The 26,474-nt window shown below is 28.6% G+C and overlaps 2 protein-coding genes across 3 annotated transcripts in view; one reads left to right on the top strand and one right to left on the bottom strand.

Moving 5' to 3' along the window:
• The window catches only part of LOC129962395 (toxin CSTX-20-like), a 385,421-nt gene that overhangs the window by 226,000 nt on the left and 132,947 nt on the right, over positions 1–26,474 (top strand). The window contains exon 5 of one of the 2 annotated variants that reach the window (XM_056076149.1): positions 5,002–5,013. The exons of the other annotated variant lie outside the window; for it this stretch is intronic. The gene's annotated coding sequence lies outside the window, so the exon portion shown is untranslated. Of the gene's footprint in view, positions 1–5,001; positions 5,014–26,474 lie in introns of those variants that run through there. 2 annotated transcript variants of the gene reach the window in all.
• Positions 5,860–26,474, bottom strand: part of LOC129962388 (uncharacterized) — an 84,198-nt gene continuing 63,583 nt past the window's right edge. Inside the window, exons 2-5 of the mRNA XM_056076142.1 lie at positions 20,641–20,776; positions 14,419–14,564; positions 12,537–12,666; positions 5,860–8,231 (exon numbers count right to left, since the gene is read on the bottom strand). Coding sequence (XP_055932117.1) covers positions 7,985–8,231; positions 12,537–12,666; positions 14,419–14,564; positions 20,641–20,776 — 659 coding nt within the window. The 3' untranslated portion in view covers positions 5,860–7,984. The remainder of the gene's footprint in view (positions 8,232–12,536; positions 12,667–14,418; positions 14,565–20,640; positions 20,777–26,474) is intronic.

Below are 26,474 nucleotides of genomic sequence, written 5' to 3'. Positions count from 1 at the left end.
GCCAAGATTTCGGTTTAATTTTAATTAATTAAAATTCTAACTAAAAATTTTAAAAAATTGCTCCGAGGTGCACATTTCCGACCTCCAAGGTATACATGTGCCAGATTTTGTAGCTATAGCTCAAACGGTCTGACCTGTACAGCGCCAACACACACACACATTGAGCTTTATTATAAGCTAGCCGCCTTTGACGACCTGCCGGTTCGCCAGTATTAATGATCTCTAAAATTTTCAATTAAACATTTTATGTAATTTGGTCTCTTAATAGCTTTTTCTGCAAAATATTTTTAAGCTTCAGATTATGATAATTATATAATTCAGTCATGTAGGCATTAAACTGTTCTGTTCATTGTACTACACATCTCTCTTTTGAATTTTTTTGTCTGCTCCCATAAGATTTCAACTTTAAATAAGAGTGCAACTGTTAAACTGCAATTAATAGAAAAACGCTTTTTACTCAAACCATCTATGCCTTTTTTTTTAAATATGAAAAGTGAAAGCAGAGTCGTTTGCCATTAAAGTTGTATATGCATAGCAGAATATTTTTCGTAATTTATATAATATTATAACGAATTATTCAACAAAACTTTTTCTGATTCATCGTGAAATTTAGTTTTCAGTTTTACTTTAAAATACTTAAATGATATAAATAAAAATATTTCATTTTATTTCAGTCAATAAATGTACTTATGAAAAAATTATGAATTTTACACAGTCTTTTTGTCCTAAGGAATCATAATCAGCGAAATACTCTTGACACTTCGACTTTTAAATAGATAAATATACGTTTCTGCCTTCTGCGAACAAATCTGACTGATTTGAGACAGTCGATGAAGTGGTCTAAAATCGCCAGTTTTTATAGATATGAGTGATATTCACATTTCATAAATTAGTCAGTTTTAGTGATTGATTTAGTGGATTCTAGTTCAACAATTTTTATTAAAATATTGGTATCTCAAGAATATTTTGTAAAATGTGATTCAAGATTAAGATAATCTATGTAAAAATTTAAAATTCGTAATTCATCGAAGTATTTATTTAAGAATCGGAGTATTTATTGACATAAAATATAATTATTTAGTTCATTTAGACCATTTTATTGGCAGATGTAAAGCCCAAATTAGCTGATGGGTGAAAATTACAGAGATAATCCTATATATATTAAACCCAGTTAAGTTTAATTGAATTGATAATACAGATACTGTAAAAGATCATAGAAACTTTTTCTTTTCTTTTATTTTTAGAATATCGTATTTCACATTTTTTTCACTTCATACGGAAACGTGCTGAAAATTACACTTTTATATATTCAATTTTCAATAACAGTTCTTTTATTTTTTAATTTGAGCTTCTGTTATTGGGATGGCAACACGTTGATAAAAGATAAATGTTTCCGATGCTTTCGGAACGTATTCGTGCAGATTAAATTTTATTTTATGGGAAATAAATTGTTGAAAATAGTTAAAATATTTATTTAAAAATTCATCAAAAATAGAAATTTAATTTGTAGATAGACACATTGGTATATTGTGTCCAATGATAATTATTTGGACATCAATTTGATGTAAAAACATTTTTGTGCGATAATAATTTCGGAAGTTATAGCGGAAAAACGCCGAAATTTCGCGTAATTTTTAATTAATTAAGATTTTAATTAAATATTTTAAAAAAATTGCTCCGAGGTGCAAATTCTCGATCTTCAAGGTATAAATGGGCCACATTTGGTAACTGTAAGTCAAACGATCTAACTTGCAGATCGTTTGATCGTGCTAACCAACACACACACACGCATGCACGCACGCACATGCACCCACATTGAGCGTTTTTATAAGTATAGATAGATAACTTTCAATTGTTGCTTTTGAAGTTATTGATTGGACACTTGACGGTAAAATAAAGAAGAATCATAATATGCCATTATAAATCTCAAGTTTATTTATATCTTTAATAAATTATTGAAAACATATACATTGTATGAGAAGTTAATTTTAAAAATCTGCTCAATTTTCTGCTTATTTTGAAATATTAAAAAAAACTTTGCTTAATTAACGATTTCGATGATTATGGAATGAAGCTGAATCAATAGAATATTTCTTTAAATTTGACTTATACCTTACAGTGGTGTAAAAATAATTCCAGAAAATTTTTTTCTGAGCATACAGATTGGTACAGATGCAGTACCAAAAGAATTTTCTCCTCAGATTAAAGATCAGAATTTTTTGGAATATGTTTTCTGTACAAATTGGAACATCTTTAAGCGAAGAATGTTTTCCTCTGGCCTCTATTTCAAAGAAGAACATATAGACAACTAACTAACTGTTTCTGTTAAATGTTTAGATAAGTATAAATGTTGCCTAATAGCAGGGAAAATATATTTCTTTAGCAGAATCCACATTTAGAATGAATTTTTTAAAGATTTCATTCGTACTTATCTAAAGATTATTATGCAATAACAAACGAATATATTACTCATCGCTATTCAGTTGCATACCAAATATACGATAACTAAGTAGTTGTTTTCGTTTCCTTTAAAAATATCAATTCATTGCTAACAAAGAATACTAATCCTTCTTTTAGTGGCCACCGAAGGCATTACAAATACTTTGACAACGTCGATTGAAATCGTGGCATTTTAAAATTTAGATGAGTCTCTCATTAAATCATTTATCGTTTTATTTCTTACTTGCAATTTATCCTCAACATGTAATAAAAACAGGGCATTTAACGCTCGAATGTTTTGTTGAAATCTCCCTTCTTAGATTTCCGGTCTTCAGCATAGTTCACTTGTTCATCGATTTTCCAATAAGGCATAACTGTGACACATTATTCAGCAACAATGGCAAATCGGGAAACACTTTATGGCTATTTTATTCCAATCTCTGATCCTTATCGCTGCCCCAACAAGCAGAGATGTTTTGTTCTACCAAATCGGCGCATTTAAGAAGAATACCAATTTATTTGTACCTACGCGTGTATAAAAATCCTTTCTGCTCCAAGGAACAATATTTCTTCGTACGAGTGGATGGATCACTTTTGTTGGGACCATGGTTGACAGCACAATATTAAACATCAAATCCGAGGCTTTTTTCTGTCGCCATACTTGAAAGAAATATGAATGAAAAATGGTTAAAGGATTCGCTCGAAATAGTTGCTTAGCATAAAATAATTTGGTTGATAACTTCGGCGAATGCATTACATGTCACACTGAAGACTAGATAATACTTTAACGTGAAATCATCCATTTATTTGCTGATTGTTTAATCTTTGAATAATGATAAGCTCATTTCATGGTGATATTCAAGATGGAATTCTTGAACCATACATTTTTGAAGCCTTCTAGCAGTGAGGTCTCGTCCACAGTTCCCTGTAATTTTCATTTAATTAAATGCTTCATTAGATAAAGTTATTATTTAAAGTCCTGTCAATCATATAGAGTATTGACGAGATTTTTGAGCTGTTATTTTCATTTTCAGAAATACTGAGATGTGCTTCAACAACAGAAATTATTTTTTTAGTATTGTATCCAATGTTGATATTTTTTTCTGATTTATTTTTAGTCTTTTTGTCCATTATTTTATTAAAAATGATGAATTTAAACAGTCTAGACTTTCTTGAATCGAACCCCATATTTAAAACTGATCAAATGTTCATTGATTAATTAATAAAATGGAAAGAGTCTAGATTATTTTCAACTGTCTTTTTTTAATTGATCAAATGTTCACTAATGACACAATTTCGAAAACATTTTTTTTATATTGTATTGTAGGCTAATAACGATAGTTGTTGGTAATGATGTTGATAAAATAATTTTTTAATCAAAGAATAAAATATTTTCTTGAATGACAAGTCTTATGATTTACTCATTGTCTCTAAAATGCTACAGTACCTGGTAACTACAACTGTCAAGAATGAGTACAAAAAGTGTCTTCTAATATTTTAACAAAATTGAGATTCTTTCAGAAAATGTTGCCTACTGATTTTCTGGCGAAGGTTTAGGTGAACGCGAAAGAACTTTTTTGCTTCCAAAAACAATAAAACTTATAAAGTAATTCTAATTTTGCTTACAAATAACCATCTAAACAGCATCATGAAACAATGGCGGATTTCTTCTTAGGTAGGACCTTTAGGCTGACAGAGGCCACAATCAGGCCAATAAAAAATTTATTTTCTTACTTGCAAATAAATAAGATTGTATAAAATACAAATACTATGAATGATAAAATATTTGAATAATATGACCATGTTATCAAGAGTAACGGGCCATTTCCAAGATCATTACAATCACTTAGTTATTAGAACATTTTTAAACTGGATATCTGCTTGAATAATATTATTGCTAAAGGTAATAGATAATTAAAAACAAATACATAATCACGAAGTTAATACAATAAAATGCTTTAACCTAAAATAAATTATTAATACGTTGAAAATGTGCTGAAACTATTTTGACCCTCCTATCAAAAGAAAGCCTCAATAAAGTGCACTGCTTAAGGCCACAAAATAACTAAATCCGCTTCTTCCTTAAAATATAACAATGAAATTTAAAAAAATACATTTTTAATTCCTATATTTCAAAAAGACAAATTAATACTTCACTTCTGCAGTGTTATCAATAGTTATTGTTTATCAATAGTTCTGATAAACAATACATTCTGAGAATGCATTGTGAAAATGATGGTAGCGATTTCTTTGTATGATCTTTAATAGTCTGTATTCGCAACAGTCTCAACATAAAGCAGCCATGATTGCCAATATCCATATTATTTATTAAATTTCGTATTCATAAATTTCATTTTTATTATATTTCAATTTGCATCCATAATTTTTATCATTTTACAATCTGGAACATGTATAATTCTATATTTTTTAAAATATAAAACATCTTTAGTTTTTCTTGGTGTAAAAAAATAACTTTGAAAGATTTTGAGCTGAATATAGAATGTAGTAACAATGAATAACATCCAAATATATATACAAAATTAAAATTCGAAAATGCATATTTAAAGCGAAATGCAGATTTTTATCGGAAAATTAGATTCTATTCTGGTTGAAAATAAGAGGCAGAATATTATTTATAGATATAATCGCGAATATCCCTATTTTAAAAACAAAATATTATAAAGTTGGTTAATGAAAGTTATAAAATTTTAGAATTCATTGACAGAAAATCACAGGTCAGAAAGGAACCAGTTCAAACTCTTCCTTTTCCTTTGCCATTGTAAGAAATTCTTTCACAATAAACCAAAATTAGTTTGAGTTGTTTCAATCATTTTTAATATTTTTGTATTATGTATTTTGTTATTAGTATTTTGTATATGACAGCAGTATAATAGGAAATAAAACTTGTTTCACTATTTTATAAAGGGGATATATAAGATGGGTTTCTATTTTCGAATTCTTAAGTTTGTTTCGTTACTATCAGATTACAGAGCACCAGGGAAAAAAACATCAAGCACTTTTCCATGTTTATTTAAGATTGGTGTTGTGTATTTTCATATTCCAAGACAGGAATTAAACATGTGTTCGTGGAGGTGGGTATGTTTTCCCACAGAGTGAAAATTCTTAATTTACTTGTACCGAAAATGTGTCGTTCTCACGTTAAATTAACCCAATAGAGGCGGATTAAAAACTGTGTGTACAATCCGTCTTGAACGGGTTAAACACAAACAGCAGTAATAAAAATATAAAAAGTAGGGTGACGATGATAAAATATTTAGTTAACATAAAGTAACTGGTATGAATTTCTCCATGAATATGTTCAAATATATTTTTATAAAAATATATAATATACAAAATATAAATATATAATATATAATATATAAAAATATATTTTTCATAAAAAAAAGAAAAACGCAAACATAACAGATAAATATATATTTTATTATTTGTAGATTAATTCTAGATTACAAACATCCTTTTCATTCGAATGATTAATTTCAAGAGGAGAGTATAAATAAAATGATTCAAGTCATGACTGTACATTTGTAATCACTGAGAATCGCATTTTTGAAATGACGATGAGTAAACGCATGGATGCAGCACCATTCAAGTAATTATTAACACATTAACTTTAGTACAAACTGCTTTTTCTTCACAAAATCTAACTTTTTGTGCTTTACTCTAGAGAATAAAAAGCACTTTTACAACTAAGCAAATATTTGAGATGCAAATTACAAGTTAAAAACTGAGCTCTAAAAAAATTAATGAAAACAGTATCATTTCATTTCACAAAGCAGAACAGTATTTTAAATGATATATAAAGTATAAATTTATATAAAGTGTTTAAATGTTAAAAAGAAAGAGATCTCACATTCCACAGAGTGCATATAAAATAACGAAAAAGTAAAGCACAGAATTTACACGAAGTTTGGATATTTTAGGAGCTAATTAAGTTATAATTTAAAGTAAAAAGAATTGTAAATTAAAGAATTGTGAAGATATCTTTTTGCTGATGCTAAATACGAAGAATTGACAAAAATATTACCATGCATATATTGACTTTACAAACTATATATCTCGAAAAAATTTATACACTTTGGAAAACAGTTTTCGAATACCTATGCTGTCAAACATATTTTTTCATACATTTCTTTAAGATGATTTCATATTGAAAAATAAAATTCATGTAATGAAATTCTAGAAAAAATTAAAGCTTTTCTTATAAAAAAAGTTCGGCAACATTACAATTTAAAAAAAGTGGTAAACAAATACTTCTTTAAATTTATCAAATACACAAAAAGAACATAATTTTATAAGAAGAATACAAGAAAGGTTAGACTTGAGATTCATGTTCGGTGGCCAAGTTGAATTGTAATTATTTTGGGGCGATCTCTTTTCAAATTTATCTTTTCAGCTCTTTATTGCAACTCTAAAAGAATTTTGAAACCAATTTTTGTAGCCATCCCAGATGGTGGACTTTTGGCAAATTTTTGGATGTGCTTGGAAAAAAACCGACACTAATCTAAAGTCTTAACAAAAGAAAATTCAAAAGAGAAATAAAGTCTAAAGAGTCATAAAAACATAAATTCATTGATTTATAAATTTTTAATACAGTTCTTATGAAATTCATTCAAGTAAATAGCTTTATTATTACAAGCTAAATATTAGATTTTGATTAATATCGGAAACAAACAAAATTATCTTGAGAAGTTACTTTCAGTCACTAAAAAATCCAGAACATTAAAAACGATAATAAAAAAAATTTAAGAACTCAGATTTTGTTATAAAAGCCATATTTAAAATTCAAAAGGAAAGGACAATTGATAATATGGAGTGTAATAGATAAATGCATAATTCTGAAGAAAGATAAGTGAAAAACAAAAATTATTAACTGAAAGGTGTCAAAAAATTTTTAAAAAATAAATACTACAAGAAAATGATCATAAAATCGTATTTTCAGAAAATTATTTTAATTTTTGCATTAAAAAAATCAAAAGAAAATGGTATTTATTTATTATGAATTAAAACCGTTACATTATCTGATAATAACAATTACATCAAGTTATATGCAAATGAAATTAAATAAATGATTTAAAAAATAATATATCTAAATAACATAGAAAGTCAGGTTTCGAATTTTAAAAAAATCAGTGAATATTTACGCAGTCAAGATTTTTAAAATTGAAAAGGATAAACAGCATTTTCGTAAGTCCAGTTGTTATAAGAAGCATTTGTAATTCGTTCATGTAATTCGATCATTGTTATTATATATGGATAGAAGCCTCTTTCTATTTATATATTTAAAACATACTATACAAAGAACATCGTATACACTCAGAAAACAAGTTCCAAAATAAAGAGTATCTCCTGAAGTTTCACAATGCAATTTACAATACTTACAAAAACGGCAGTTTCTTCTAGCAGGTTTCTCTCATTGGATAATGAATGTACTCATGAGATTCTTTATTACGCCATCAGCGAACCACAATAAAGTGACAAAAAGATTATCACTTCTTGACCGAAATACAGAATGGATCTAAAATTGTCACAAGAATTTTAGAAGCAGCAAGCTCGCTGACGACGTCAGAATGGTGAGAGAAGCGGACATCACCCACAGAACAGCAGAAGAGGGTGCTCCGGTACATCTTTCGAAATGTTCAGCACACATTTCTTCAGAGAAGACACCGCCCATGCGACTAGCTATTTCGTCTACGACGGCTGCGGATTCTTCTCGACAGGATTCCTGGGTTTCCATCAGCATTCGTAAGCAGCGTCGGTAACCATCGAACGAACTGGAAATAGATGAGTATTTAAAATAAAAATATTATAAAGCGCAATAAAATAAATTAATACGCTTAAACGAGGTCCACTTCTAATGGATCCCGTCACACGTAAATATTAGTAGTAATGAGGTCGCAGATAGATTGGCCAAAGAGGGTAGAGAGAATGAAACGACCACTGGCTCTTCGCTTACTTATCAAGAACTATAATACTGAAATGAGAGATCTAAAGTAAAATGATAAAATTAATGCCTGGTTCCTCAGAGCAGAACGATAAAAACGTGCCAAAGTTTTAAAACTTCACCAAATGCTCACCATCGTGGGACAACAAGATACGATTACAGAAATATGTTAGAATTGTAACAGATATATGTCGGGATTGTATTAGCCTCAAATTAGGCGAACAGATATTAATCTTACAACGGGTTAGGACTTAAAAGCGTACGGATGAAAGTAATCTCCAAGAGTGATGAAAAATTATGTCAGGTATTATTTTCCAACTACTTTCAAAGGATATGAGGATAAGTTTTCAGTTCTTCCAGAAATCTTGCTTTAGAAAATGTTTTGAGATTTTATCCACTTAACCTAAAGAGAAATTAGAAGAGATTCTTAAGATCTCTGAATTCTTTACATGCAAACATAAGTGGGAAAAGCTAATAATTAATTTTTCACACTTATAGTTTAACACAAACTACAAATCCTGTACCAAATTTAATTTATTTAAGTCGTTGAGTTTTTCAGTTTCGTGTTTTTGTTCTTGTGAGAATAAAATCCGACGCAAAATCAACGATTTGAAAAATATGGTTAAGAACTTGAAAAAGATGTATCTATATTTCAGATGTTATGACTATGAGTCAAATTGTATTCATTTAGCTGTCTTCGATTTGTATATGTTGTGCTAACTTATATTCTAACAGCCAGACATATATCCTCCAAATGGATTTCGCTTAAAATTTGATAAAAATCTATAAATTTGGTATAAAGACCTTGTGTCAAATTTTATCTCTCTGGCACAAAGTTTTTGTGTTATATTCAAAAACAGATCACACAGTTGCAAAGATGTGTTTATTGGATTCAGAAGGCATTGAAACATGAACATTCGTCAAAATTTTCGAGTTCGAATTCTTTGAGGATTTTAATGCTCTTTCTTAGTATACTTTCACACGAGAAAATATAAAGAGTTCCTTTCCGTTTTCGAATCATCAGAAAATTATCTATTTGCAATTTCCAGTACGCACCAGCAAAACAGTAGATATCCTTGGTGCAGTATAGCCAAGCATGGCTCTTGCGTCATTAAACCCGTACAATAAACCAGTAGGTAGCTTGTTCTTATCTTTCTTCATTTTGAAAGATAAGAACAATAAGAACAAGATACCTTTCTTAATTAAAAAAAAACATCCTGAGTCAGAAAAGTCAAAATTCTAATTTTTTTTCATATATATATTAATACCATTCACATTGGTCTCAGCATGGCAGTTTACAAATAAAATTATTTTTCTGATACAGCACCAGTATTTCACACAAGAATAAAATTAAGTCATCCTGCATTGTTAGATGTTCGGCGTTTTGATGATCACGTTTTTCTCATATAAGATTTATAAAAGAAATTTCTCATGTAATCTGTGATCAAAATAATATTTTTCTAATGATGTGCAATTAAATGTTTCCAACTGGCAAAAAAAATCTTATAAAATTATTATAATTAATTTTAATGTTTACAGATTGCCAAAGATATTCTTTCCCCAATTTTCTACGGTATAACATTGGCAACTTTCATATAAAGAAAAGAATTTTATGCCATAATAAGATTCAAAAAAATGTATCTAATAATTCAAAATTAAATATTAAATATTTTCACCACACTTAAAAAACGTCAATCTTTAATTAAAATCTTGGCAACGTTCGCATAATAATTTTATTTTTATTAAGCGCAAAAGCAAATAATTTTTCTATTATCACTAAGCAAAGTGCAGATAAATGATGAAAATAAATGAAAGCGTGCCTAATAATTTTATTGGAGTGATTGACAAAGCGCAGTTTTAAATCATCTTAACAAATACGATTACTTCTTCCGTTCATTTTTCATATCGTACAGAAGAAAGAGGATGAAAAGATCTTTTTTCCTTCTGATGGATTTTTGTACAAGATTTCATACAAATGTATACAACTTCTTCAATTTCTGAGCTATCGGTTTCAAATATCATGGATATATAAATTATATTTCAGCTGAAAGACATTTTTTCAAACTTTGACACATATCTACAATTTGAGTATAAACAACATATGAAAGAAAATTATTTCTATAGTTGCATATTATTAACACATTCACATAACAAAATACAATATATATATATATATATATATATATATATATATATATATATATATATATATATATATATATATATATATATATATATATATATATTTCCAAATGTTTTTTTTTATTTTATTTTTGTATCCATATACATCATAAACGAAAACATGCATCAAGATCTTGAGATTTATTTATTTGATTATTGCAATACCTTCTCTTAATATTCTTCGTATGCAATATGGTTAGGGGAGGGGAAGTATTTAATCACCACTATTTAGCAGTAAAAATAAAAACTAATTTGATTCATTTATTATATACCAGACATCTCAGACTATCAGCTATTTCCTAGGAAATATTGGTTATATTTAACTTCAAATAAATCCTGTAGATATAACTTCATAGACATGATTCCACGAAATTGGCAGATATTAAAGCCATATTATTTTAATTGTCTTATATAAGTTATGTTTAATATGCATATTCATTCGAGTTCAACTAGTGGCTTTAAGCGACTAATTGGTTTACGGGATTATTGTTTTTTATAAATTCTATTTCAATCATTTAGGTATGTTTTCAATCAATGATTCCTCAAAATCGTCAGGTGTTAAAGCCGTGTTATTTTAATTGTCTTATATACTTTCTGTTTAATGAGTAAATGAAACTTTCTTTAATGAGTGCATGATCCTTTAACGTCATAGCTCTAATAAACATGCAAATATTCAATTAATCTATCTAAATTTGTAATTAAATCTAATTAATCTAAGTAAATTTATAATTAAATCTAATTAATCTAAGTAAATTTATAATTAAATCTAGTTAATCCATATAAATTTATAATTAAATCTAGTTAATCCATATAAATTTATAAAATAAATATTTGTTTCATTTAGTCGTCTCAGGAGAACAATTGGTTAGCTAGGAATATTGGTTTCAGATATCTTCGGTTTAGATATAATTTTATGTCTATGATTCCGTCAAATTGCTTGATATTAAAGTCGCGTTAATTGATTCATTGTGTGCATTAACCTTTCTAATGCACACAGACATCACAAGGCTATTAATAACATAAATATTCAATTCATCTGTCTTCTGAATTTCGCGATATTGTAACTTCATTTTTTGTCTCTGTCTTGTAAACTACACAGATATTAAGCAGAATCCTTCAACAATGGAAGAAACAATAGAGTGACGTGATTAAATATTTGATGGAACAATGAGATTTGTGTGAATTTCAGAGAACAATGTAATCTATTTTTAAAAATTAAGTAGAAACATTTTTTTAACAAATTGGCCAAATTCAGAAAAAAAATTCACAATTATAAAATTGGTATTATTAAAAAAGAATAGTTTTTTATATTTTAAAACGGTATGTGATATAATATGTTTGGAAGTTATCAAGAATAAATTCCAAAATTCTTCTTAATTATTAATTAATTAAAAGTCTAATTAAATTTTTTTAAAAATCGGACCGAGGTGCATATTTCCACCCCTCAATGTAGACATGTGCTAATTTTGGTTGCCGGTGGTCAAGTGGTCTGATCTGTAAAGAACCAACATACATAGCACACCTATTGCTACGATTCTTTTTTTTTTCAATATGTATTATTTTATATGATTATTAATATTTTTTGTAATAGAGGTCCGTGTAATTTAAAATTATAATAATTTTATTAACCTGTAACAGTTATATAAGTTACTATTACCTGTATTTCCTTAATTCTATAACATGCAGTCATTGTAACATTTTTGTAACTCTTTAGAAATGCGTAAGAATCCATAGATATGAATCTATACATACGAAGAATAGACGAAATCCATACATATAAATAAAATTATGCATTTCAATCTATGATGAATTTTTTTCAGATTAAGACATTCTATTAAATTAAGGATATTGATTCCTTAGTTTCAAAGAATTATTTTGTCGTACATGGGCCGAATAAATCTCAAAAGATTTAATTAATTACTTCAAAGAAAAATGATTAAATAAAATATCTTACCAGCACTGTAAATGAGTTTTGTCTTCGTATTCGACTAGAATGATATCTTTTTGATTGCGATCGTATTTCTCTTTACAATACCGCAAACCTTCCGACATATTTTTTAAGCAAGGGAGACTTTTTATGTATCCTGCAATAGAAATGAACAGAAGACAGGAGTTAGAAATGACAAAGATGCGCACATACATAGTTATGTACTCATATGTAAGAAATCCTTTACATTCGCGCTTCTGAAAATTATAACTTTTGCTATAATAATTCGGTTACCTGTGTTACATTGAACTTCGGCAGACTCTTTAAAATATACTGAATAAATTATTTCTCATCGATTGTATTCCAAAAAAGTTATTTCCTTTTCGAAGTAATAAAATATATCGGGCCACTAATTTGAAGTTTTCTTTCTATTATTTGAAATTAACTGCAAATACTCACAACTTCATGTTTAATTTCCAAAAATTTTTTAAAAAATCAGATAAATGTTTTATAAAAAAAAAAATTTTTTATAAAGGATCAGATAAATTTTTATTTTAAAAATTTAATCAAATTAGCACAGGCATAATAATAAATAATAATAATAATATATATATATATATAATATACTTCTTATTTTTCAAAATATGTTTAATAATTTAAAATATATGATTTGAAACATGAAATTCAATTTCTACTGTATCATCACTTTTTAACTCTTCTATTTTAAAATCATTCAATTAGCATGAGTCACTTTTTAAAAGATAAGTAAAATTCCTTTTCTCTGCCGCCTTCAAAAACTGCAATGATAGCCTGCATTATTATAAGATTTGTGAACAAAAGAGGTACCAGCTTAATTGATGTCTATTAAGATAATGCGTGCTCAGATTACCATTGGATATTCTCAGGACACCTCCCTGTCCCTCAAATCACATCTAGGTCAGAGTCTCTTATGAAGAAACCACGCTCTTAGGATATTTATTCATCCACGCTTAACTAAAAATATATGGATTTCACAGTAATATCCAGCGTCTCGGGCGCCCATTGTAGATTCAGTGAACGGGCATTTCCGGCCTTTTAGCCCTGACAGAGTTAAATCTCGAATGCGAAATAAGTGCTCATAGAATTGATGAAAAAATGTAGAAAGAGAGCGTTAATTACTGAAATCCTAAAGAATAAGAAACTCATTGTTTAATGGAATGCAATAAATGATGATATGTTAATCATTGTCCTATATTAAAGTATATGAACAATTTAATGCTTTCTTAAAAAAAGCGCAAATATTAAAAAAAAATGAAATAAACGCTTGCAAAGGTATCTGAATTCCAAGCTGATGAAGTTAGAGAATATGTTTTGGGATTTGAAATGCATCCATGCAGATTTGATAAATGTTTATGGACTCATTCGTGAAGGTCGCATTAACTTCTTACTTAAGAAATCAATCACTGTCACGAAAATCAGGAAACTCGACAGACAAAGATCATTACAATGACTAACTCCAATTTGATTGACACTTCTGCTGTATGATATTCTTGATAAAACTACTTTTCCTTGACACATAATTCTATGATATTATTTGAAAAGTAACTAGTATTATGAGTCATAAACCTTTAAAAATTGAATTGTTTGAAGAAGTTCCCATTATTTGTTCCACTAACGTATGTAAGCGTAATATTATGAAAAAAATTGTTTTGCATGCAATTTTAATACCTGGTTAAACATAGTTACATTAGTTTTATAAAAATAATTTAGAAACATGTTCCATAACTATCAATGAGTATTTCAATTATATTTTAAAATAACAATGATCTTACTTTTATGAATAACAATAATATCTTGTTATTGCTATTTATATGAATATAATAATGGCCCTGGTGAAAAAATACGTTCAAAACTAGAAACAGCCATTTACTTGATTTGAGGTCGGTGTCGTCAGTGCAGAGTCCTAGAGTCACCTTTTGGGGCCCAGCGATGCCATCATTAAATTTGGAACGTTCTTCAAAAGACAGGCACTTTTTGGCGTATCTCGTCAAACAACCTAACGAAGACTGAGCTTGCCTGCAACAATAAAACAACTTTTGCTTACATTTATGATAATCTTAAATCACTTATCATATTTTCTGGAAATACTTATTTGGAATGTGAATAAAAGTCATTGTGATTTAACATATACACGTATATACGTATGTTCCATAGAGCCTTCTAAATTGGTTGGTCAAAAGCAACTAAATTTTGCACACTTATTATATATAAATGGTATGAAAAAGAATACTTACACATTTTCACAACACCATCATTAATTAAATATTCCATGTAATAGAAATTTAAAAAAAAGTTTGTCTTGTTAAATTTCTTTTTTAAAAAATTTCTTTAAAAAAATTATTTTCTTTACATTTCTTTCGTTTGTTAAATTTCTTTTTTATTTTTAATTTCAATAAATTTTTGTTACTGCTTTTATTCAGCTTAAATTAAAGATTTTACCATCTTTAAAACTAAGTATAAGTCAATTGTTCGAAAGATGGCACTTTCGTTTAATCTGAATCCAATTTTCTCATGTTGGTGTGATTTGGCATCTGAAAAGCGAGTGTTGGATGAAGTGTCGTCCGCGCCATCTGACAAAGACTCAAAATAATTTTCTTGCGACTTCAAAGAAACTAAACTAAAGATTAACAAAATCTCTCTTTTTTTGAAATATTTATCAATTGACTGACTTTAAAAACATCACGAAACGATATCTCTTATTTTTATTAAATTTTAGATCTCAAAAATACACACTTGGTGGAAAATGATTTGCAAAAGTGCAAGCTTTCATGTTATATTTTTATTATAATTTTGTAGAGCCACCATATTTACAACAATGAGTATAAAGACTAATAAAAGTAGACTTCCAAAAATAAAACTTTGATTGAATATTGAGAATATCTTCGATCATCTATCATTATCTATTAGAAAATCATCTATTATTCATATTAGAATATCATTCATCAGAACAGCATCATACTTACTTAATAAAATTAAAGACAACTGTAACATAATAACCATCGAATTTGTGACTTTTCTTTTAAAAGACTTTTATAAGTCTTTTTAGAATGTTCTAACCTGCCTTTACTGCCATTTTCTTGCATTGTAAGCCCCACATTTTATTAATCAAGTCTACATTTTGAAAATATTATTTCACTAGAAGGCAATTTACGCAAATATACTAAAGGTTAAAACAGTTTTAATATTTCAGTCATGTTTATTTTATTTCAATATCTTTACCGACAGTTATGCAAAAGAATAACTACGCCTTTTCCTCATTTTGACAATAATGTAGCTAAAAATAACTCGTGTATAAGAACAAGGTTTCGGCCAAAGCTAGGACTACGTTTCATAAATAAAACGACTAGAAGGATTCTACTGTTGTTTAAATTGACTACTAATATATATTTGTTTTCCTTTTGCATGACGTGAAACAAAATTATGCTCCACTAAAATGTTTCAACCAACAATAATAATAAAAAATTTCAAGTATAAATAAAAACCTAACTGCACAGCTGTTTATTATTACTAGAGATGAAAACGCATTTTTCAATCCTTTTAGAGAAAATTTTGTGCCATAAATCGCACTTTTTAAAAAGTTACTCAACCGTAAAACATACGCTAAAAGCATTCAGAAAACATCATCAAAACGTTGCTCGCGTTGAATCCCAAATTCAGGCGTTTCGAATCCTTCGGTGCGTGAAATTATTTTCATGGCGTGTTGGAGGTGGAACATTTTTAGTCAATTTATCAAATTTCTTACAAGAACATGTGTTGTGAGAATTTCATTTTGTCAAGTACCACTGCGGCTGCATCGATATCAAAGAGTTATTTTTATCGTCTGACTCTTTAACCTCATTTGTTTTATCACATTTTGGCAACATTTCAGGACAAAAAAGAAATTTAGAACGAGTTACCGCGATGTCTATTGTGTGAGAAGTGAGATCTTACGAAAACATTCTTTCCTGTAAAATGTTTGCAACCGTGCTATCACAGTCTATCACGGTCTATTCCAAGATTTCTAGAGCAAAGATCTCATATATTAAAGAAATGTGAGAAATCAGAGCCATTTACACCTCCTATTATTGAAATTTGAAAAAGTTACCGACGCAAAACATTTAATAATCTCTTTTCTTTAAGTATTCTTCATAGTTTTCGGTTTCTACAAATAAATTGTTGTTTATTTAAACACGGAATTCTTTCCGTTGAATAAAATTTGATATTAAATTTACTTCGTGGAACAAATTGATATTTTAAAATCACAGTGAGGAAATCGATTTATCAGATTTAAAGCTGAATTCAAAGAAACAGATTTTTCGAATATTTACAAGTAATTAATTTCTGAATATTAGCTCTTCAAATGGCTGCGCTAACAAAGAGGAACTCTGGAGGGGAAGGATACTGGCTCGAACCTCAAATTAATCAAGGATCTATCAAAGTAAAGAACCTGGTACTTGGTAAAACCCTCAGGGATCATAACGTTCCTCGGTTGATTGAGAGAGAAACATATTTCTGCGTTATTTAATCACAATTCAAAATTATAAGACCATCAGAAAATTATCTGATCAATCGAGCGCTCTTAGATTGATTTAAAAAATAATCTAATCAATCTAATGTTCGTAGAACTGATTTAAGAAAATAATCTAATCAATCTAATGTTCGTAGAACTGATTTAAGAAAATAATCTAATCAATCTAATGTTCGTAGAACTGATTTAAGAAAATAATCTAATCAATCTAATGTTCGTAGAACTGATTTAAGAAAATAATCTAATCCGTCTAACTTCAGTAAATTATCTACCATTCTAAATTTTCAGATCATGTAAGCCTGCAATTTCTAGGTTTATTCGTATTGTTATACAGTGGATTGTTTTGCTAAAAATTTATTAAATGTTCCTCATCACCAACATGATGATGCATATTCTATCAAACATTTGCAGAAGTGAATTTGATTGGTGAAGGGATCTCACATCCCCGAGATTACAGCTCAGAGTGAAAGTGAAAAATCTTCGGCATCCACTTTATATTATTATACTGCATATTAAAATTCCATATAGTTTTTGACTTGTTTAACTCCGGTCAAAATTAAATCCATGGTTTCATTAAAGTATTGTTTTGTTGAAGTCCGTTTAATACGTTACGCACGCCTTGTGTTAAAATCACGACACGACTGCTTCTGACGCTAACTAAGGAATGGTTGCCATACTCCGAGTAAAGAATTAAGCTTTCTAAATAATTTAAACGCAATACCAAAGTCATTTTATAAAATAATATACACAAAGAACATAAGTTTTGAAAAAAGCAAGAAAAAAAGAAAATGAATTAAGGATAGCTATTGGGGATAGATCAGTTTGATGACAGTTAAGATACAATGGCCATTAAGGTACTCTAAAAGTTTTGACATTGAATCAATATTTATATTTTTGTACTTCCACGGAATTAATCCTCCAGCTCTGAAATCTGTTAGATTGTCGTCGCAAAGATGCAGCAACCCATCATCATTTTCAAACTTGAGATAAAACTTTCAAAGAGGGGAAAAAAACAAAAAAAAAAACGACTTTTATATTTTTGCTAAGAAGAGCATCAGTAGAATAAAGATATATATTCATAGTATTTATATGCCATAGAATTAATATGGCAGGCTGTTCGCTCACCATATTAATTGTATTCATTTAGTAGTCTCGACCAGCTTTCATAGACTACATCTTATCACATGTGATAAAAGTGATATTTTAAATTACATTTCTACGATAAACTTATAGCGAGCATTCTAATGAGTTAATTGAATAAGTAAAGTAGCAAAATCTAGTGGCGAATAAAATCGGTGAAATTTGACCAGATGTTAGGATTGAAACTGTGTCAAAATTTTACTTCTCAGAAAACAGAAGGAGAAAGGAAGGCAAGTGATAATTCGTAACATAGTTATATCCTATCAAATAAAATAAAAATTAGTGAAATCGGTACAGTAATTGGAATTGCAGACCTTTCTTTCACCATAGAAAATATGCGGTGAAGTAGAGTTTCGACAGTTCTCTCGAAAATGGAGGTAGTAAGGGACAGACATAATCGATGTTTTGAATGTCTTCAGCATTCATATGAAGAAGCCAATGGGAGTAGTCTCCTCGAAAGTTTCTCGCATACTCCCTAATAAAGATATCCTCCCCCCACACACAATCGCAAATAAATTGTGGGTTTTGGATAATGCAGAAAACCTGTGTTTTCTCCATAGAAAACGCACAACGAAGTAGGGTTTCAAAATTTCCCCATAAAATAATAAATGCGGAGATGAACGCAAATTAATTCCTTCACTGTTTTATTTTCTTTACTATCTAATAAGATGACACCTTCTATTTTGGGAATATTTTCTTATTTTGATTATCTTATCTATGTATTCGAAGTAATTTTAATATTGAATTATAATTGTTATGAATGGTTTATTTTTTGTTTACAATTATCAAAATCCGATAAATCGATGCATATATGGCACTCGGGCAAAACAGTAAAATGGTTAAATCAACACATTTTTCAAAGACAGTTCTATTGTAACGTAGATATAAAGTCATATATTATTGATATGAATGAAATTAACATCAATAAATATCTTCAGCGAACTAGATGGTCGCCAAAAATGAATAATATTGAATAGAAATCAGTTTGAAATGTATTTTTAATATACGATACGAAAGATTGTTGATCTTTCCTGTAATCTAATTAGATGTGCAAAAATATAGATGTGCAGCACACACACACATATATATATATATATATATATATATATATATATATATATATATATATATATATATATATATATATATATATATATATATATATATATATATATATATATATATATATAAAGCTTTTGCATTAGCTGAAGCTTAATCACTTCCGTTTCAAACAAAAGTTTACATTTTACGGGAGATGATAGAAAATTAGGTAAAAGTATAATACAATGAACAGGCCGGTTTAAAATAGTGTACGTTATATAACTATCAAAATTTAAAATTTAAAAATACTTTGCTGAGGAACCCATTAAGGCCAAGTTTTATTTAATATGTAATGGAAATGTTTAGCAATCATTAATCCTGGGCGAAGCAGATGGTCATTGAAAGCAGCTACTATAAAATAAAAATTGTAAAAAGCGGACAAATGGTTGGAATTGAAGTACTAGTTAGTTGATTTTTTTAAAATTATTTTAAATGTGAATTTAAATTTTTTCTCAAAAAAAGAGTTTTTTGTGTTTCTGCTTATGCATATCATCACTATTTTTAAATTCATTTATTTGAAATATATTTCTATTATCTAATAGAAAAGTTTTTGGTGCACAATTTAATGTAAAAATTAAAGACGTTTGCTAATTACATAGCTGGGTGGAATTCTGAATAATAGAGATGCTATTTAAAAGATTATTTGATCTGCACAAATGCTTAGGTTCTCAATAAAAAAGTTTTGTTTGCCAGTATCCGGGCATTGGGATGCATTGTTTTACCATGATTAATTCCTTCATGTATAACAAAAAATAACTGAATTTCATAGTTAATATTGCGATTATTATTTCGCAAGATTTGTCCTCAATTTGATCTAAATGCATTTATAAATCATAATGTGTAATAAAATTTTTTTATATAAAATGAGTACAAATTATTCTGCATTTAAAATGAAATATATTTCTTTTTCAGAGCATTTTATCATTTCTGTATTCTTAAAATACATAAAAACACGTTCTACGACATCCACCAATTATATTATTGCCTGGCGCTTTTTATTTTATTTCAACTTAAGTTGTCAATGACTAAAAAATATTTATTATAGTCAAGGACTATAATGAAGTTTCATTCATTAATTGAAAAATTAATTAGTTAATCAATGAAATTTTTAGAAAAAATAAATAAATAAAATATGGTTAATTAATTTCATTAATTAATGGAAAATGGCTAATTAATTCGGTTAGTACATTTTATTCATTAATTGTTGAAAAAAAGAATGAATAAAATTTTTCATTCATTCTTTTTTTTATTAATGAATGAAATTTTTCATTCATTCATTAATTAAAAATACAAAAGTTCATTATAGTCAGTGCCTATAATGAATCGTAGCCGATAGTTACTCACACACATTCCTCTCTCAACTGATCCTCGGAGTGGGCGAATAGGAGGTCCCCTCTGTCAGTGAATTCGACCAACTGCTTGAGGCACCTTTCGTAGTGTGACTGCTCGCAAGACTGGGAAAACACATGAGATACCAAACCTGTCAAAAAAAGAGGAAAATGTCTAAGAAACAGAGAGTACGCATTCGTAATAGTTATAGTAAGCTATTGCAATCTGTCTTCAATAATGGTGGGTTGATAATTCAGATTTTAGAAATATGTCTGAATATTTGAGTTCTGAGCAAACTGCACACAACACTCATTATATGATTTTTCATAAATTATTACTATATTATAAAATGTCACAATGAATCAATGGGAAATATAATATGTAAAATCAAATGTACTATTTTCCAATTTCTACTAGTTCACACTCTCCCTATATATATTTATATATCTCGTTCAAATTTCCAAACGCTAATAAAATACTTTTTATTCAGCCACTCAAGTTCAAATACATTTTTTTAAACATGTAGTGGATGACACTTGATGTTAATACAGTTTTTTCAAATATTAATTCATTAATTATTAAATGTAATTAATTTTTAATATTTTAAATAGTTTTAGCAGTTTGAAATGAAAACTGAAAACAACAGGCAGTAGCCCAATCGGCAAAATGCAAAGCGCTCAGTATTTATTTTTTTCACGTGAAGGTGAAGAATGCGAGTTCAATTCTTGCGAAAGTAGGAATTGACTTTAAAAAATTTATATTACTTGTTCAATATAAATGACTTATGAAATTTTCTAAATCACACTTTTTTATGCAATATATATGAAAAATGAAACATCAAACAGGTCACGGCTATAAATTGAGATTTCAACTCTTTCACAAAACCCTACAGTAAAAACAAAATGTTTCAAACATTTTTTTCAAACGTTGACAGCTAAATTGTATTATTATTAATCCATTGAACAAACATGGAGTTAGTTTCATCATATATTTATAAACTTAGTATATTTAGAAATACGTACCTGCATAATATACATTGATTACTAATGTTCACAAAATGTTGATTGGTCATGGGTGCATCCAATCGAACCAATCATAGATTGACGAAATCAAATATTTAGAAATCATAATTTTCTTTGCATATTGAAAAAAATAAAGAATATTTGTACAGTAGGAAGACACTATTATTTCGATTAAAATGCATCACAGATGATAAAAATAATAAATATATCTCATGATAATATATCAAATTCTTTTCTATAATCAGTAGTTACATTACAAAGCATCTAAGTTAATTTAGCTGAAAAGCTTGTTAAATATATATATTGTTTCATACGTTTAAAAAGTTATATTTATTTATTCGTAAACCGGGAGATTTCCAATTTAATAGCAACTTTTTAAATGCGATTTCTGGCAACTATCAAATATCTTAAATAATGAAAAAAAATTTATTCTATTCGATTATTATGCACAAAAATTAAATTAATAGCTAGATTTAAAAAAAAAACTTTGAAAAAAAGTAGTTTCTATGAGAAAAGCATTTAAATAAGAATAAATGAAAAAAGCTTATTCTAATCATCCACTCAGTCTTTAACTCATGAAGTTATTATTTGTTTGTGAGTGTTTAGATTTAAGAGCAAAAATAAGAACTCTAAGTAAACATGTGCAATCAACTCTAAAAATAGTTTCGAGTCGGATCTCTCCAGCTTCTAAATTTAGATATGTGCGAAACACCTATTTTATTTTTTTCTCGCCTCACTTAAAACTTATTACACGTACTAAACTGAACTGAAGCAGCTCAGAGCTAATTTTTTTTTATTCGCTTCAGTAAAGTGTTTTTTTTTTCTCTGCTAAACTGTAATGTGGCTTTTACTTTATAACATAGATACAAAAAATTTCAAAATAGAAGTTACTGTCGGGGTGATGTCACAATTCTGAATTAAATTATCTGAATGTACGATAGCGATGGGGTAGGGGAACCACTAGCTTCATTCTGTTACCGTTCTTAGCATAGGTAAATTTTAAAGCTAAGAATGTACACTAAAAGATGATGTACTTAAAATATTCGTAGGAAACTGTCGACATCTTTCAAACTGCGCAAATTTTGAATATTTTTATGGGAACACTTTTTTTGATGTCATGAATAGGTTTCGAATTAAAAAATTACTCAAAGTAAATATTTCGATTAATATAGATATAGGAGATACTTTACATTTTAACTTAAGAGGATGATTTCATATTTAGATGTTTGAAGTTTATATATTCTCTGGACGTCGGCAATATTAATTTTTGTCTTTTGTGATGCTTTAAAAGTATTTTTAATACATATCAATCTAAATTTTAAGGTAGGTAATACGTGGAAAATTCTGTTTTTTTTTTTAAATTTTTTTAGCAAAAATATGATTTTGTAATTTAATATTCTTAATGATTGATCAATTTTCTTTATAAAACCTTTCAATTTTTTTTCTAGGTCTGTATTTTGGGTAGTTACACTGATTTTCAGACTTGCATTAATATACATTTTAATGCTATTTTACTTCTTCAAATGCTATTTTCTCAAATTCCAATCTTTGGTAGAATTTTCTTACGAAACACCACATAAAATAAAATAGCTTAACATGCTTTTTTGTTCATATTTAGTTTTCATAATTTTTTCAATATATGCAGCAGTTCCTCAATAGGGAATAAGTTATCTATTGATTTAGAAATTTTTCTGTAGATCTTTTAATGCTTCAAAATGGAAGAAAAGTTCATAATTTCATATTTTTTATCAGACAAACCCCAATGTTTAAAGAGTGGAAGGAAATACTTTTTTTTTCAGTTCAAGAACCAGATAATACGTTTCTTAAGCTATCTGCAAAATTTTGAGTAAATCAATTCTCATCATCGTTTTCACATCAAGATTGTCTTTATGCCTATTTTAACCAAAACACTTTTTTTTGTTTTTTTTTTAATTTTTAAGTGGATTTTGTCATTTATCGTTCCATTTATCATTCCATAGGTGTATCTTCAATCTTTTTTATGCGAAAATTCAAAAATATAATTACTTTAAAACGTTTTTAAAAATTTTATCTAGTGCAAAGTTTTTAAAAATACTTTAAAATAAATTCCAGCATAAAGTTACTACAGCGCCAAAAAGACCACTCCGACCCTCCTGAAGGCACACGGGAAAAAACTGAGTGACCGGACCGTGGCGACAGCAGCACTGGCGGGAACTGTGGTTTAGTCCTAAGGGCCATCACCGGACAAGGTTCAACCCTTCACTAAGGAAGTATGTCCCGTCATCGATGGGACGCCATCGATGACGGGACATACTTCCATCCTCACCCTTTCGTATACTCACAAGGGTGGCGAGAACCAACTACCATGCCTGAAGTTCTCATCCTCAATTACAAGGTACCGGCATAAAGTTAATCACATATCCTAGAATTGATTGCTACTTTATATATGATAAAATATTTATAGTTAAAATTTCTGAAAGAAATTTTAATTTTTTTCCCACGAAAAGAGTATTCGGGAGCAGTGAAAGCTTTTATTAAGTTAATGCTGAGCCTGAATCGCCATTACGTTGAAAGTATCAAAATGGGAAGCTTTGTTATATATGCGAAATAAATAAAAGTGTATATATTTTTATTGTTTAAAATAAATATTAGTGTAGAAATTATTATCTGACTGATACTGGCAAAGAAAAATTAACTGATTTTTATTCTGTTTGAGTTTTCTTCTTGTATTTCGTTGTATCAGGATATATATAATATTCTTATCATCATTGCTTATTGCTTATAACTAGAGATGAAACGTCACAACACTCTTTAAACAAGAACTTATGAAAAATAGTGGATTTTATTTGCTAATATAAGTAAATCAGTTTTCATCCAAACTATAGAGGCAAATCAGCGTTATATACAATTCATTATATACAGATACAAATGCAGGATATCTGCTTGTTATAGACGTAAAGCACAAATTGCAGAATATCATTCTAAATATTTATTCTTTTATTACAATATAGTTCTGAAAATCAACCTGTTTCCATTGTTTTATCAAATCTTTAACCATGTGGGGTTTTTTTCCACCAGTGAAAACTAAAGAATGATTCTGTTTAATATCTGAGTTAGTTTATAAGAAAAATAAAAAAAGTAAGACTTCAGTATTGCGAAATTTAAAAGACAGATGAACCACACATTCATGTTTTAAATAGAGTTATGTTGTTATTGAACAGGTCTCAATTAGAAAAGGTTACGTACATAAGGAACAGAATATGTGTCGGTCAATTAATGTTGTTGTTGTTGTTTCTAAATGGCACTTGTCATAGATATACCCACTGACTTTAGAAGTCAGTGCTTTTAAGCCAAGAGTGCGTCTCTTACTTTTTCAGTAACGCCATCTGGGGTCAAGAGTACGACTTAGCTACGCACACGTCACAACCCTTTTTACGAGACGGCCTTCATTCATGCATTCCATTCACTCATCCACAGATAGTAATAATAGGTAGTAATTTAGACCTGAATCAGAGAACGATCACGCCTGATCCAGTACCCCCAGTGGTATTACTCTCGACATGTAGGATTTTGTGACCACGACAGATTTAAACGTGAGTCAGCCACCACACACACGGAGAGTCTTCGATCGGCGCAACTCAAATGACGCGAATCCAACGTCCTACCAACCAGGCTATCCCGGCCCTCAATTAAAGTAAAAGAACGTAATATCCTGCAGTTTGACAGAATCATCGACATGAAATCATGTCTAACATAATTGATGACTAAATTTACATATAACCAATATTTCCGGCGAACCAGCTGGCTGCCAAGAAGACCAGCTGATAGTAAAAATAATAATGATGAATGTCTGTGTGTTGACGTTCTACATATCATACCGTTTAACCTGCAACTACCAAATTAGGAACATGTCTATTTTGGAGGGTGAAAATGTGTTTCAAATTTTAATTAGTACCTTAATTAATTAAAAACTAATCTGAGTTTTGATGGTTTTCTACAATGACTTTCAAAAATATTACAGAGCAAAAAATCATTTTTGTATCGTCTTCATATTAAAAAAAATTCTTTCTAATGATATTAATAGTTTCATTTTGTTGACAATTTGATTTTTGTCAATTTCTTTAAATACTTTTTTTTTGCTTAATTTCCGACAAAAGATCGCATTTTTTGCTCTGAAACTCGCATCACTTTCATTGTTTCATCAAATATTTCATCTCGTGATTTTCTATCATCGTTGAATGCTATGGAAAGAGGATTTTGTATAGCTACTTGAGGAATAGAGGAACCACAGATTTATGCTTTTTAACAGTAACTGATGTAATAGGACTAATCTCCATTAGGAAGGTTCATGTACACAATGATAAGAAACTATGTAAGACATTTAAAATAACACGATTTTGACATATGATAATTTGACAGAATCATGAACGTGAAGTTATTTTTAAACAATGAAATTTAACTAATATCCCGGCGAAATATATGGATGCCCAAAGCAATTGGTATATAATTCGTGAACAATACAATATATCCCTTATTATAATCATTACTTTACTTATTTTCTAAGTCACCCTGATTAGCCAGGATTTAAATGCGTCACACTTGAACCTCTGCGTTTAAAACATTTAAATTCACATCAAGATTTTATCTAGGAACTCATGCTACTAAAAAGAAAATTCCTTTTTAAAATGGTATCAGGGAATTCACAATCGGCTTACGAATATCCTATTCACGCCTCTTCACATAACCAACTGACAAAAGAACCAGATAAAAATACCCATCTGGATGAAATCTTTATAACTCGCAACAAGTAAAAAGCATCTTCAATTTTTGCATATAAGTAGCCGCAAT

The sequence above is a fragment of the Argiope bruennichi genome, chromosome 2 (genome assembly GCF_947563725.1).
Source record: "Argiope bruennichi chromosome 2, qqArgBrue1.1, whole genome shotgun sequence".
Classification (NCBI taxonomy): Eukaryota; Metazoa; Arthropoda; class Arachnida; order Araneae; family Araneidae; genus Argiope; species Argiope bruennichi.
This window is presented reverse-complemented; position numbering and strand designations above follow the sequence as displayed.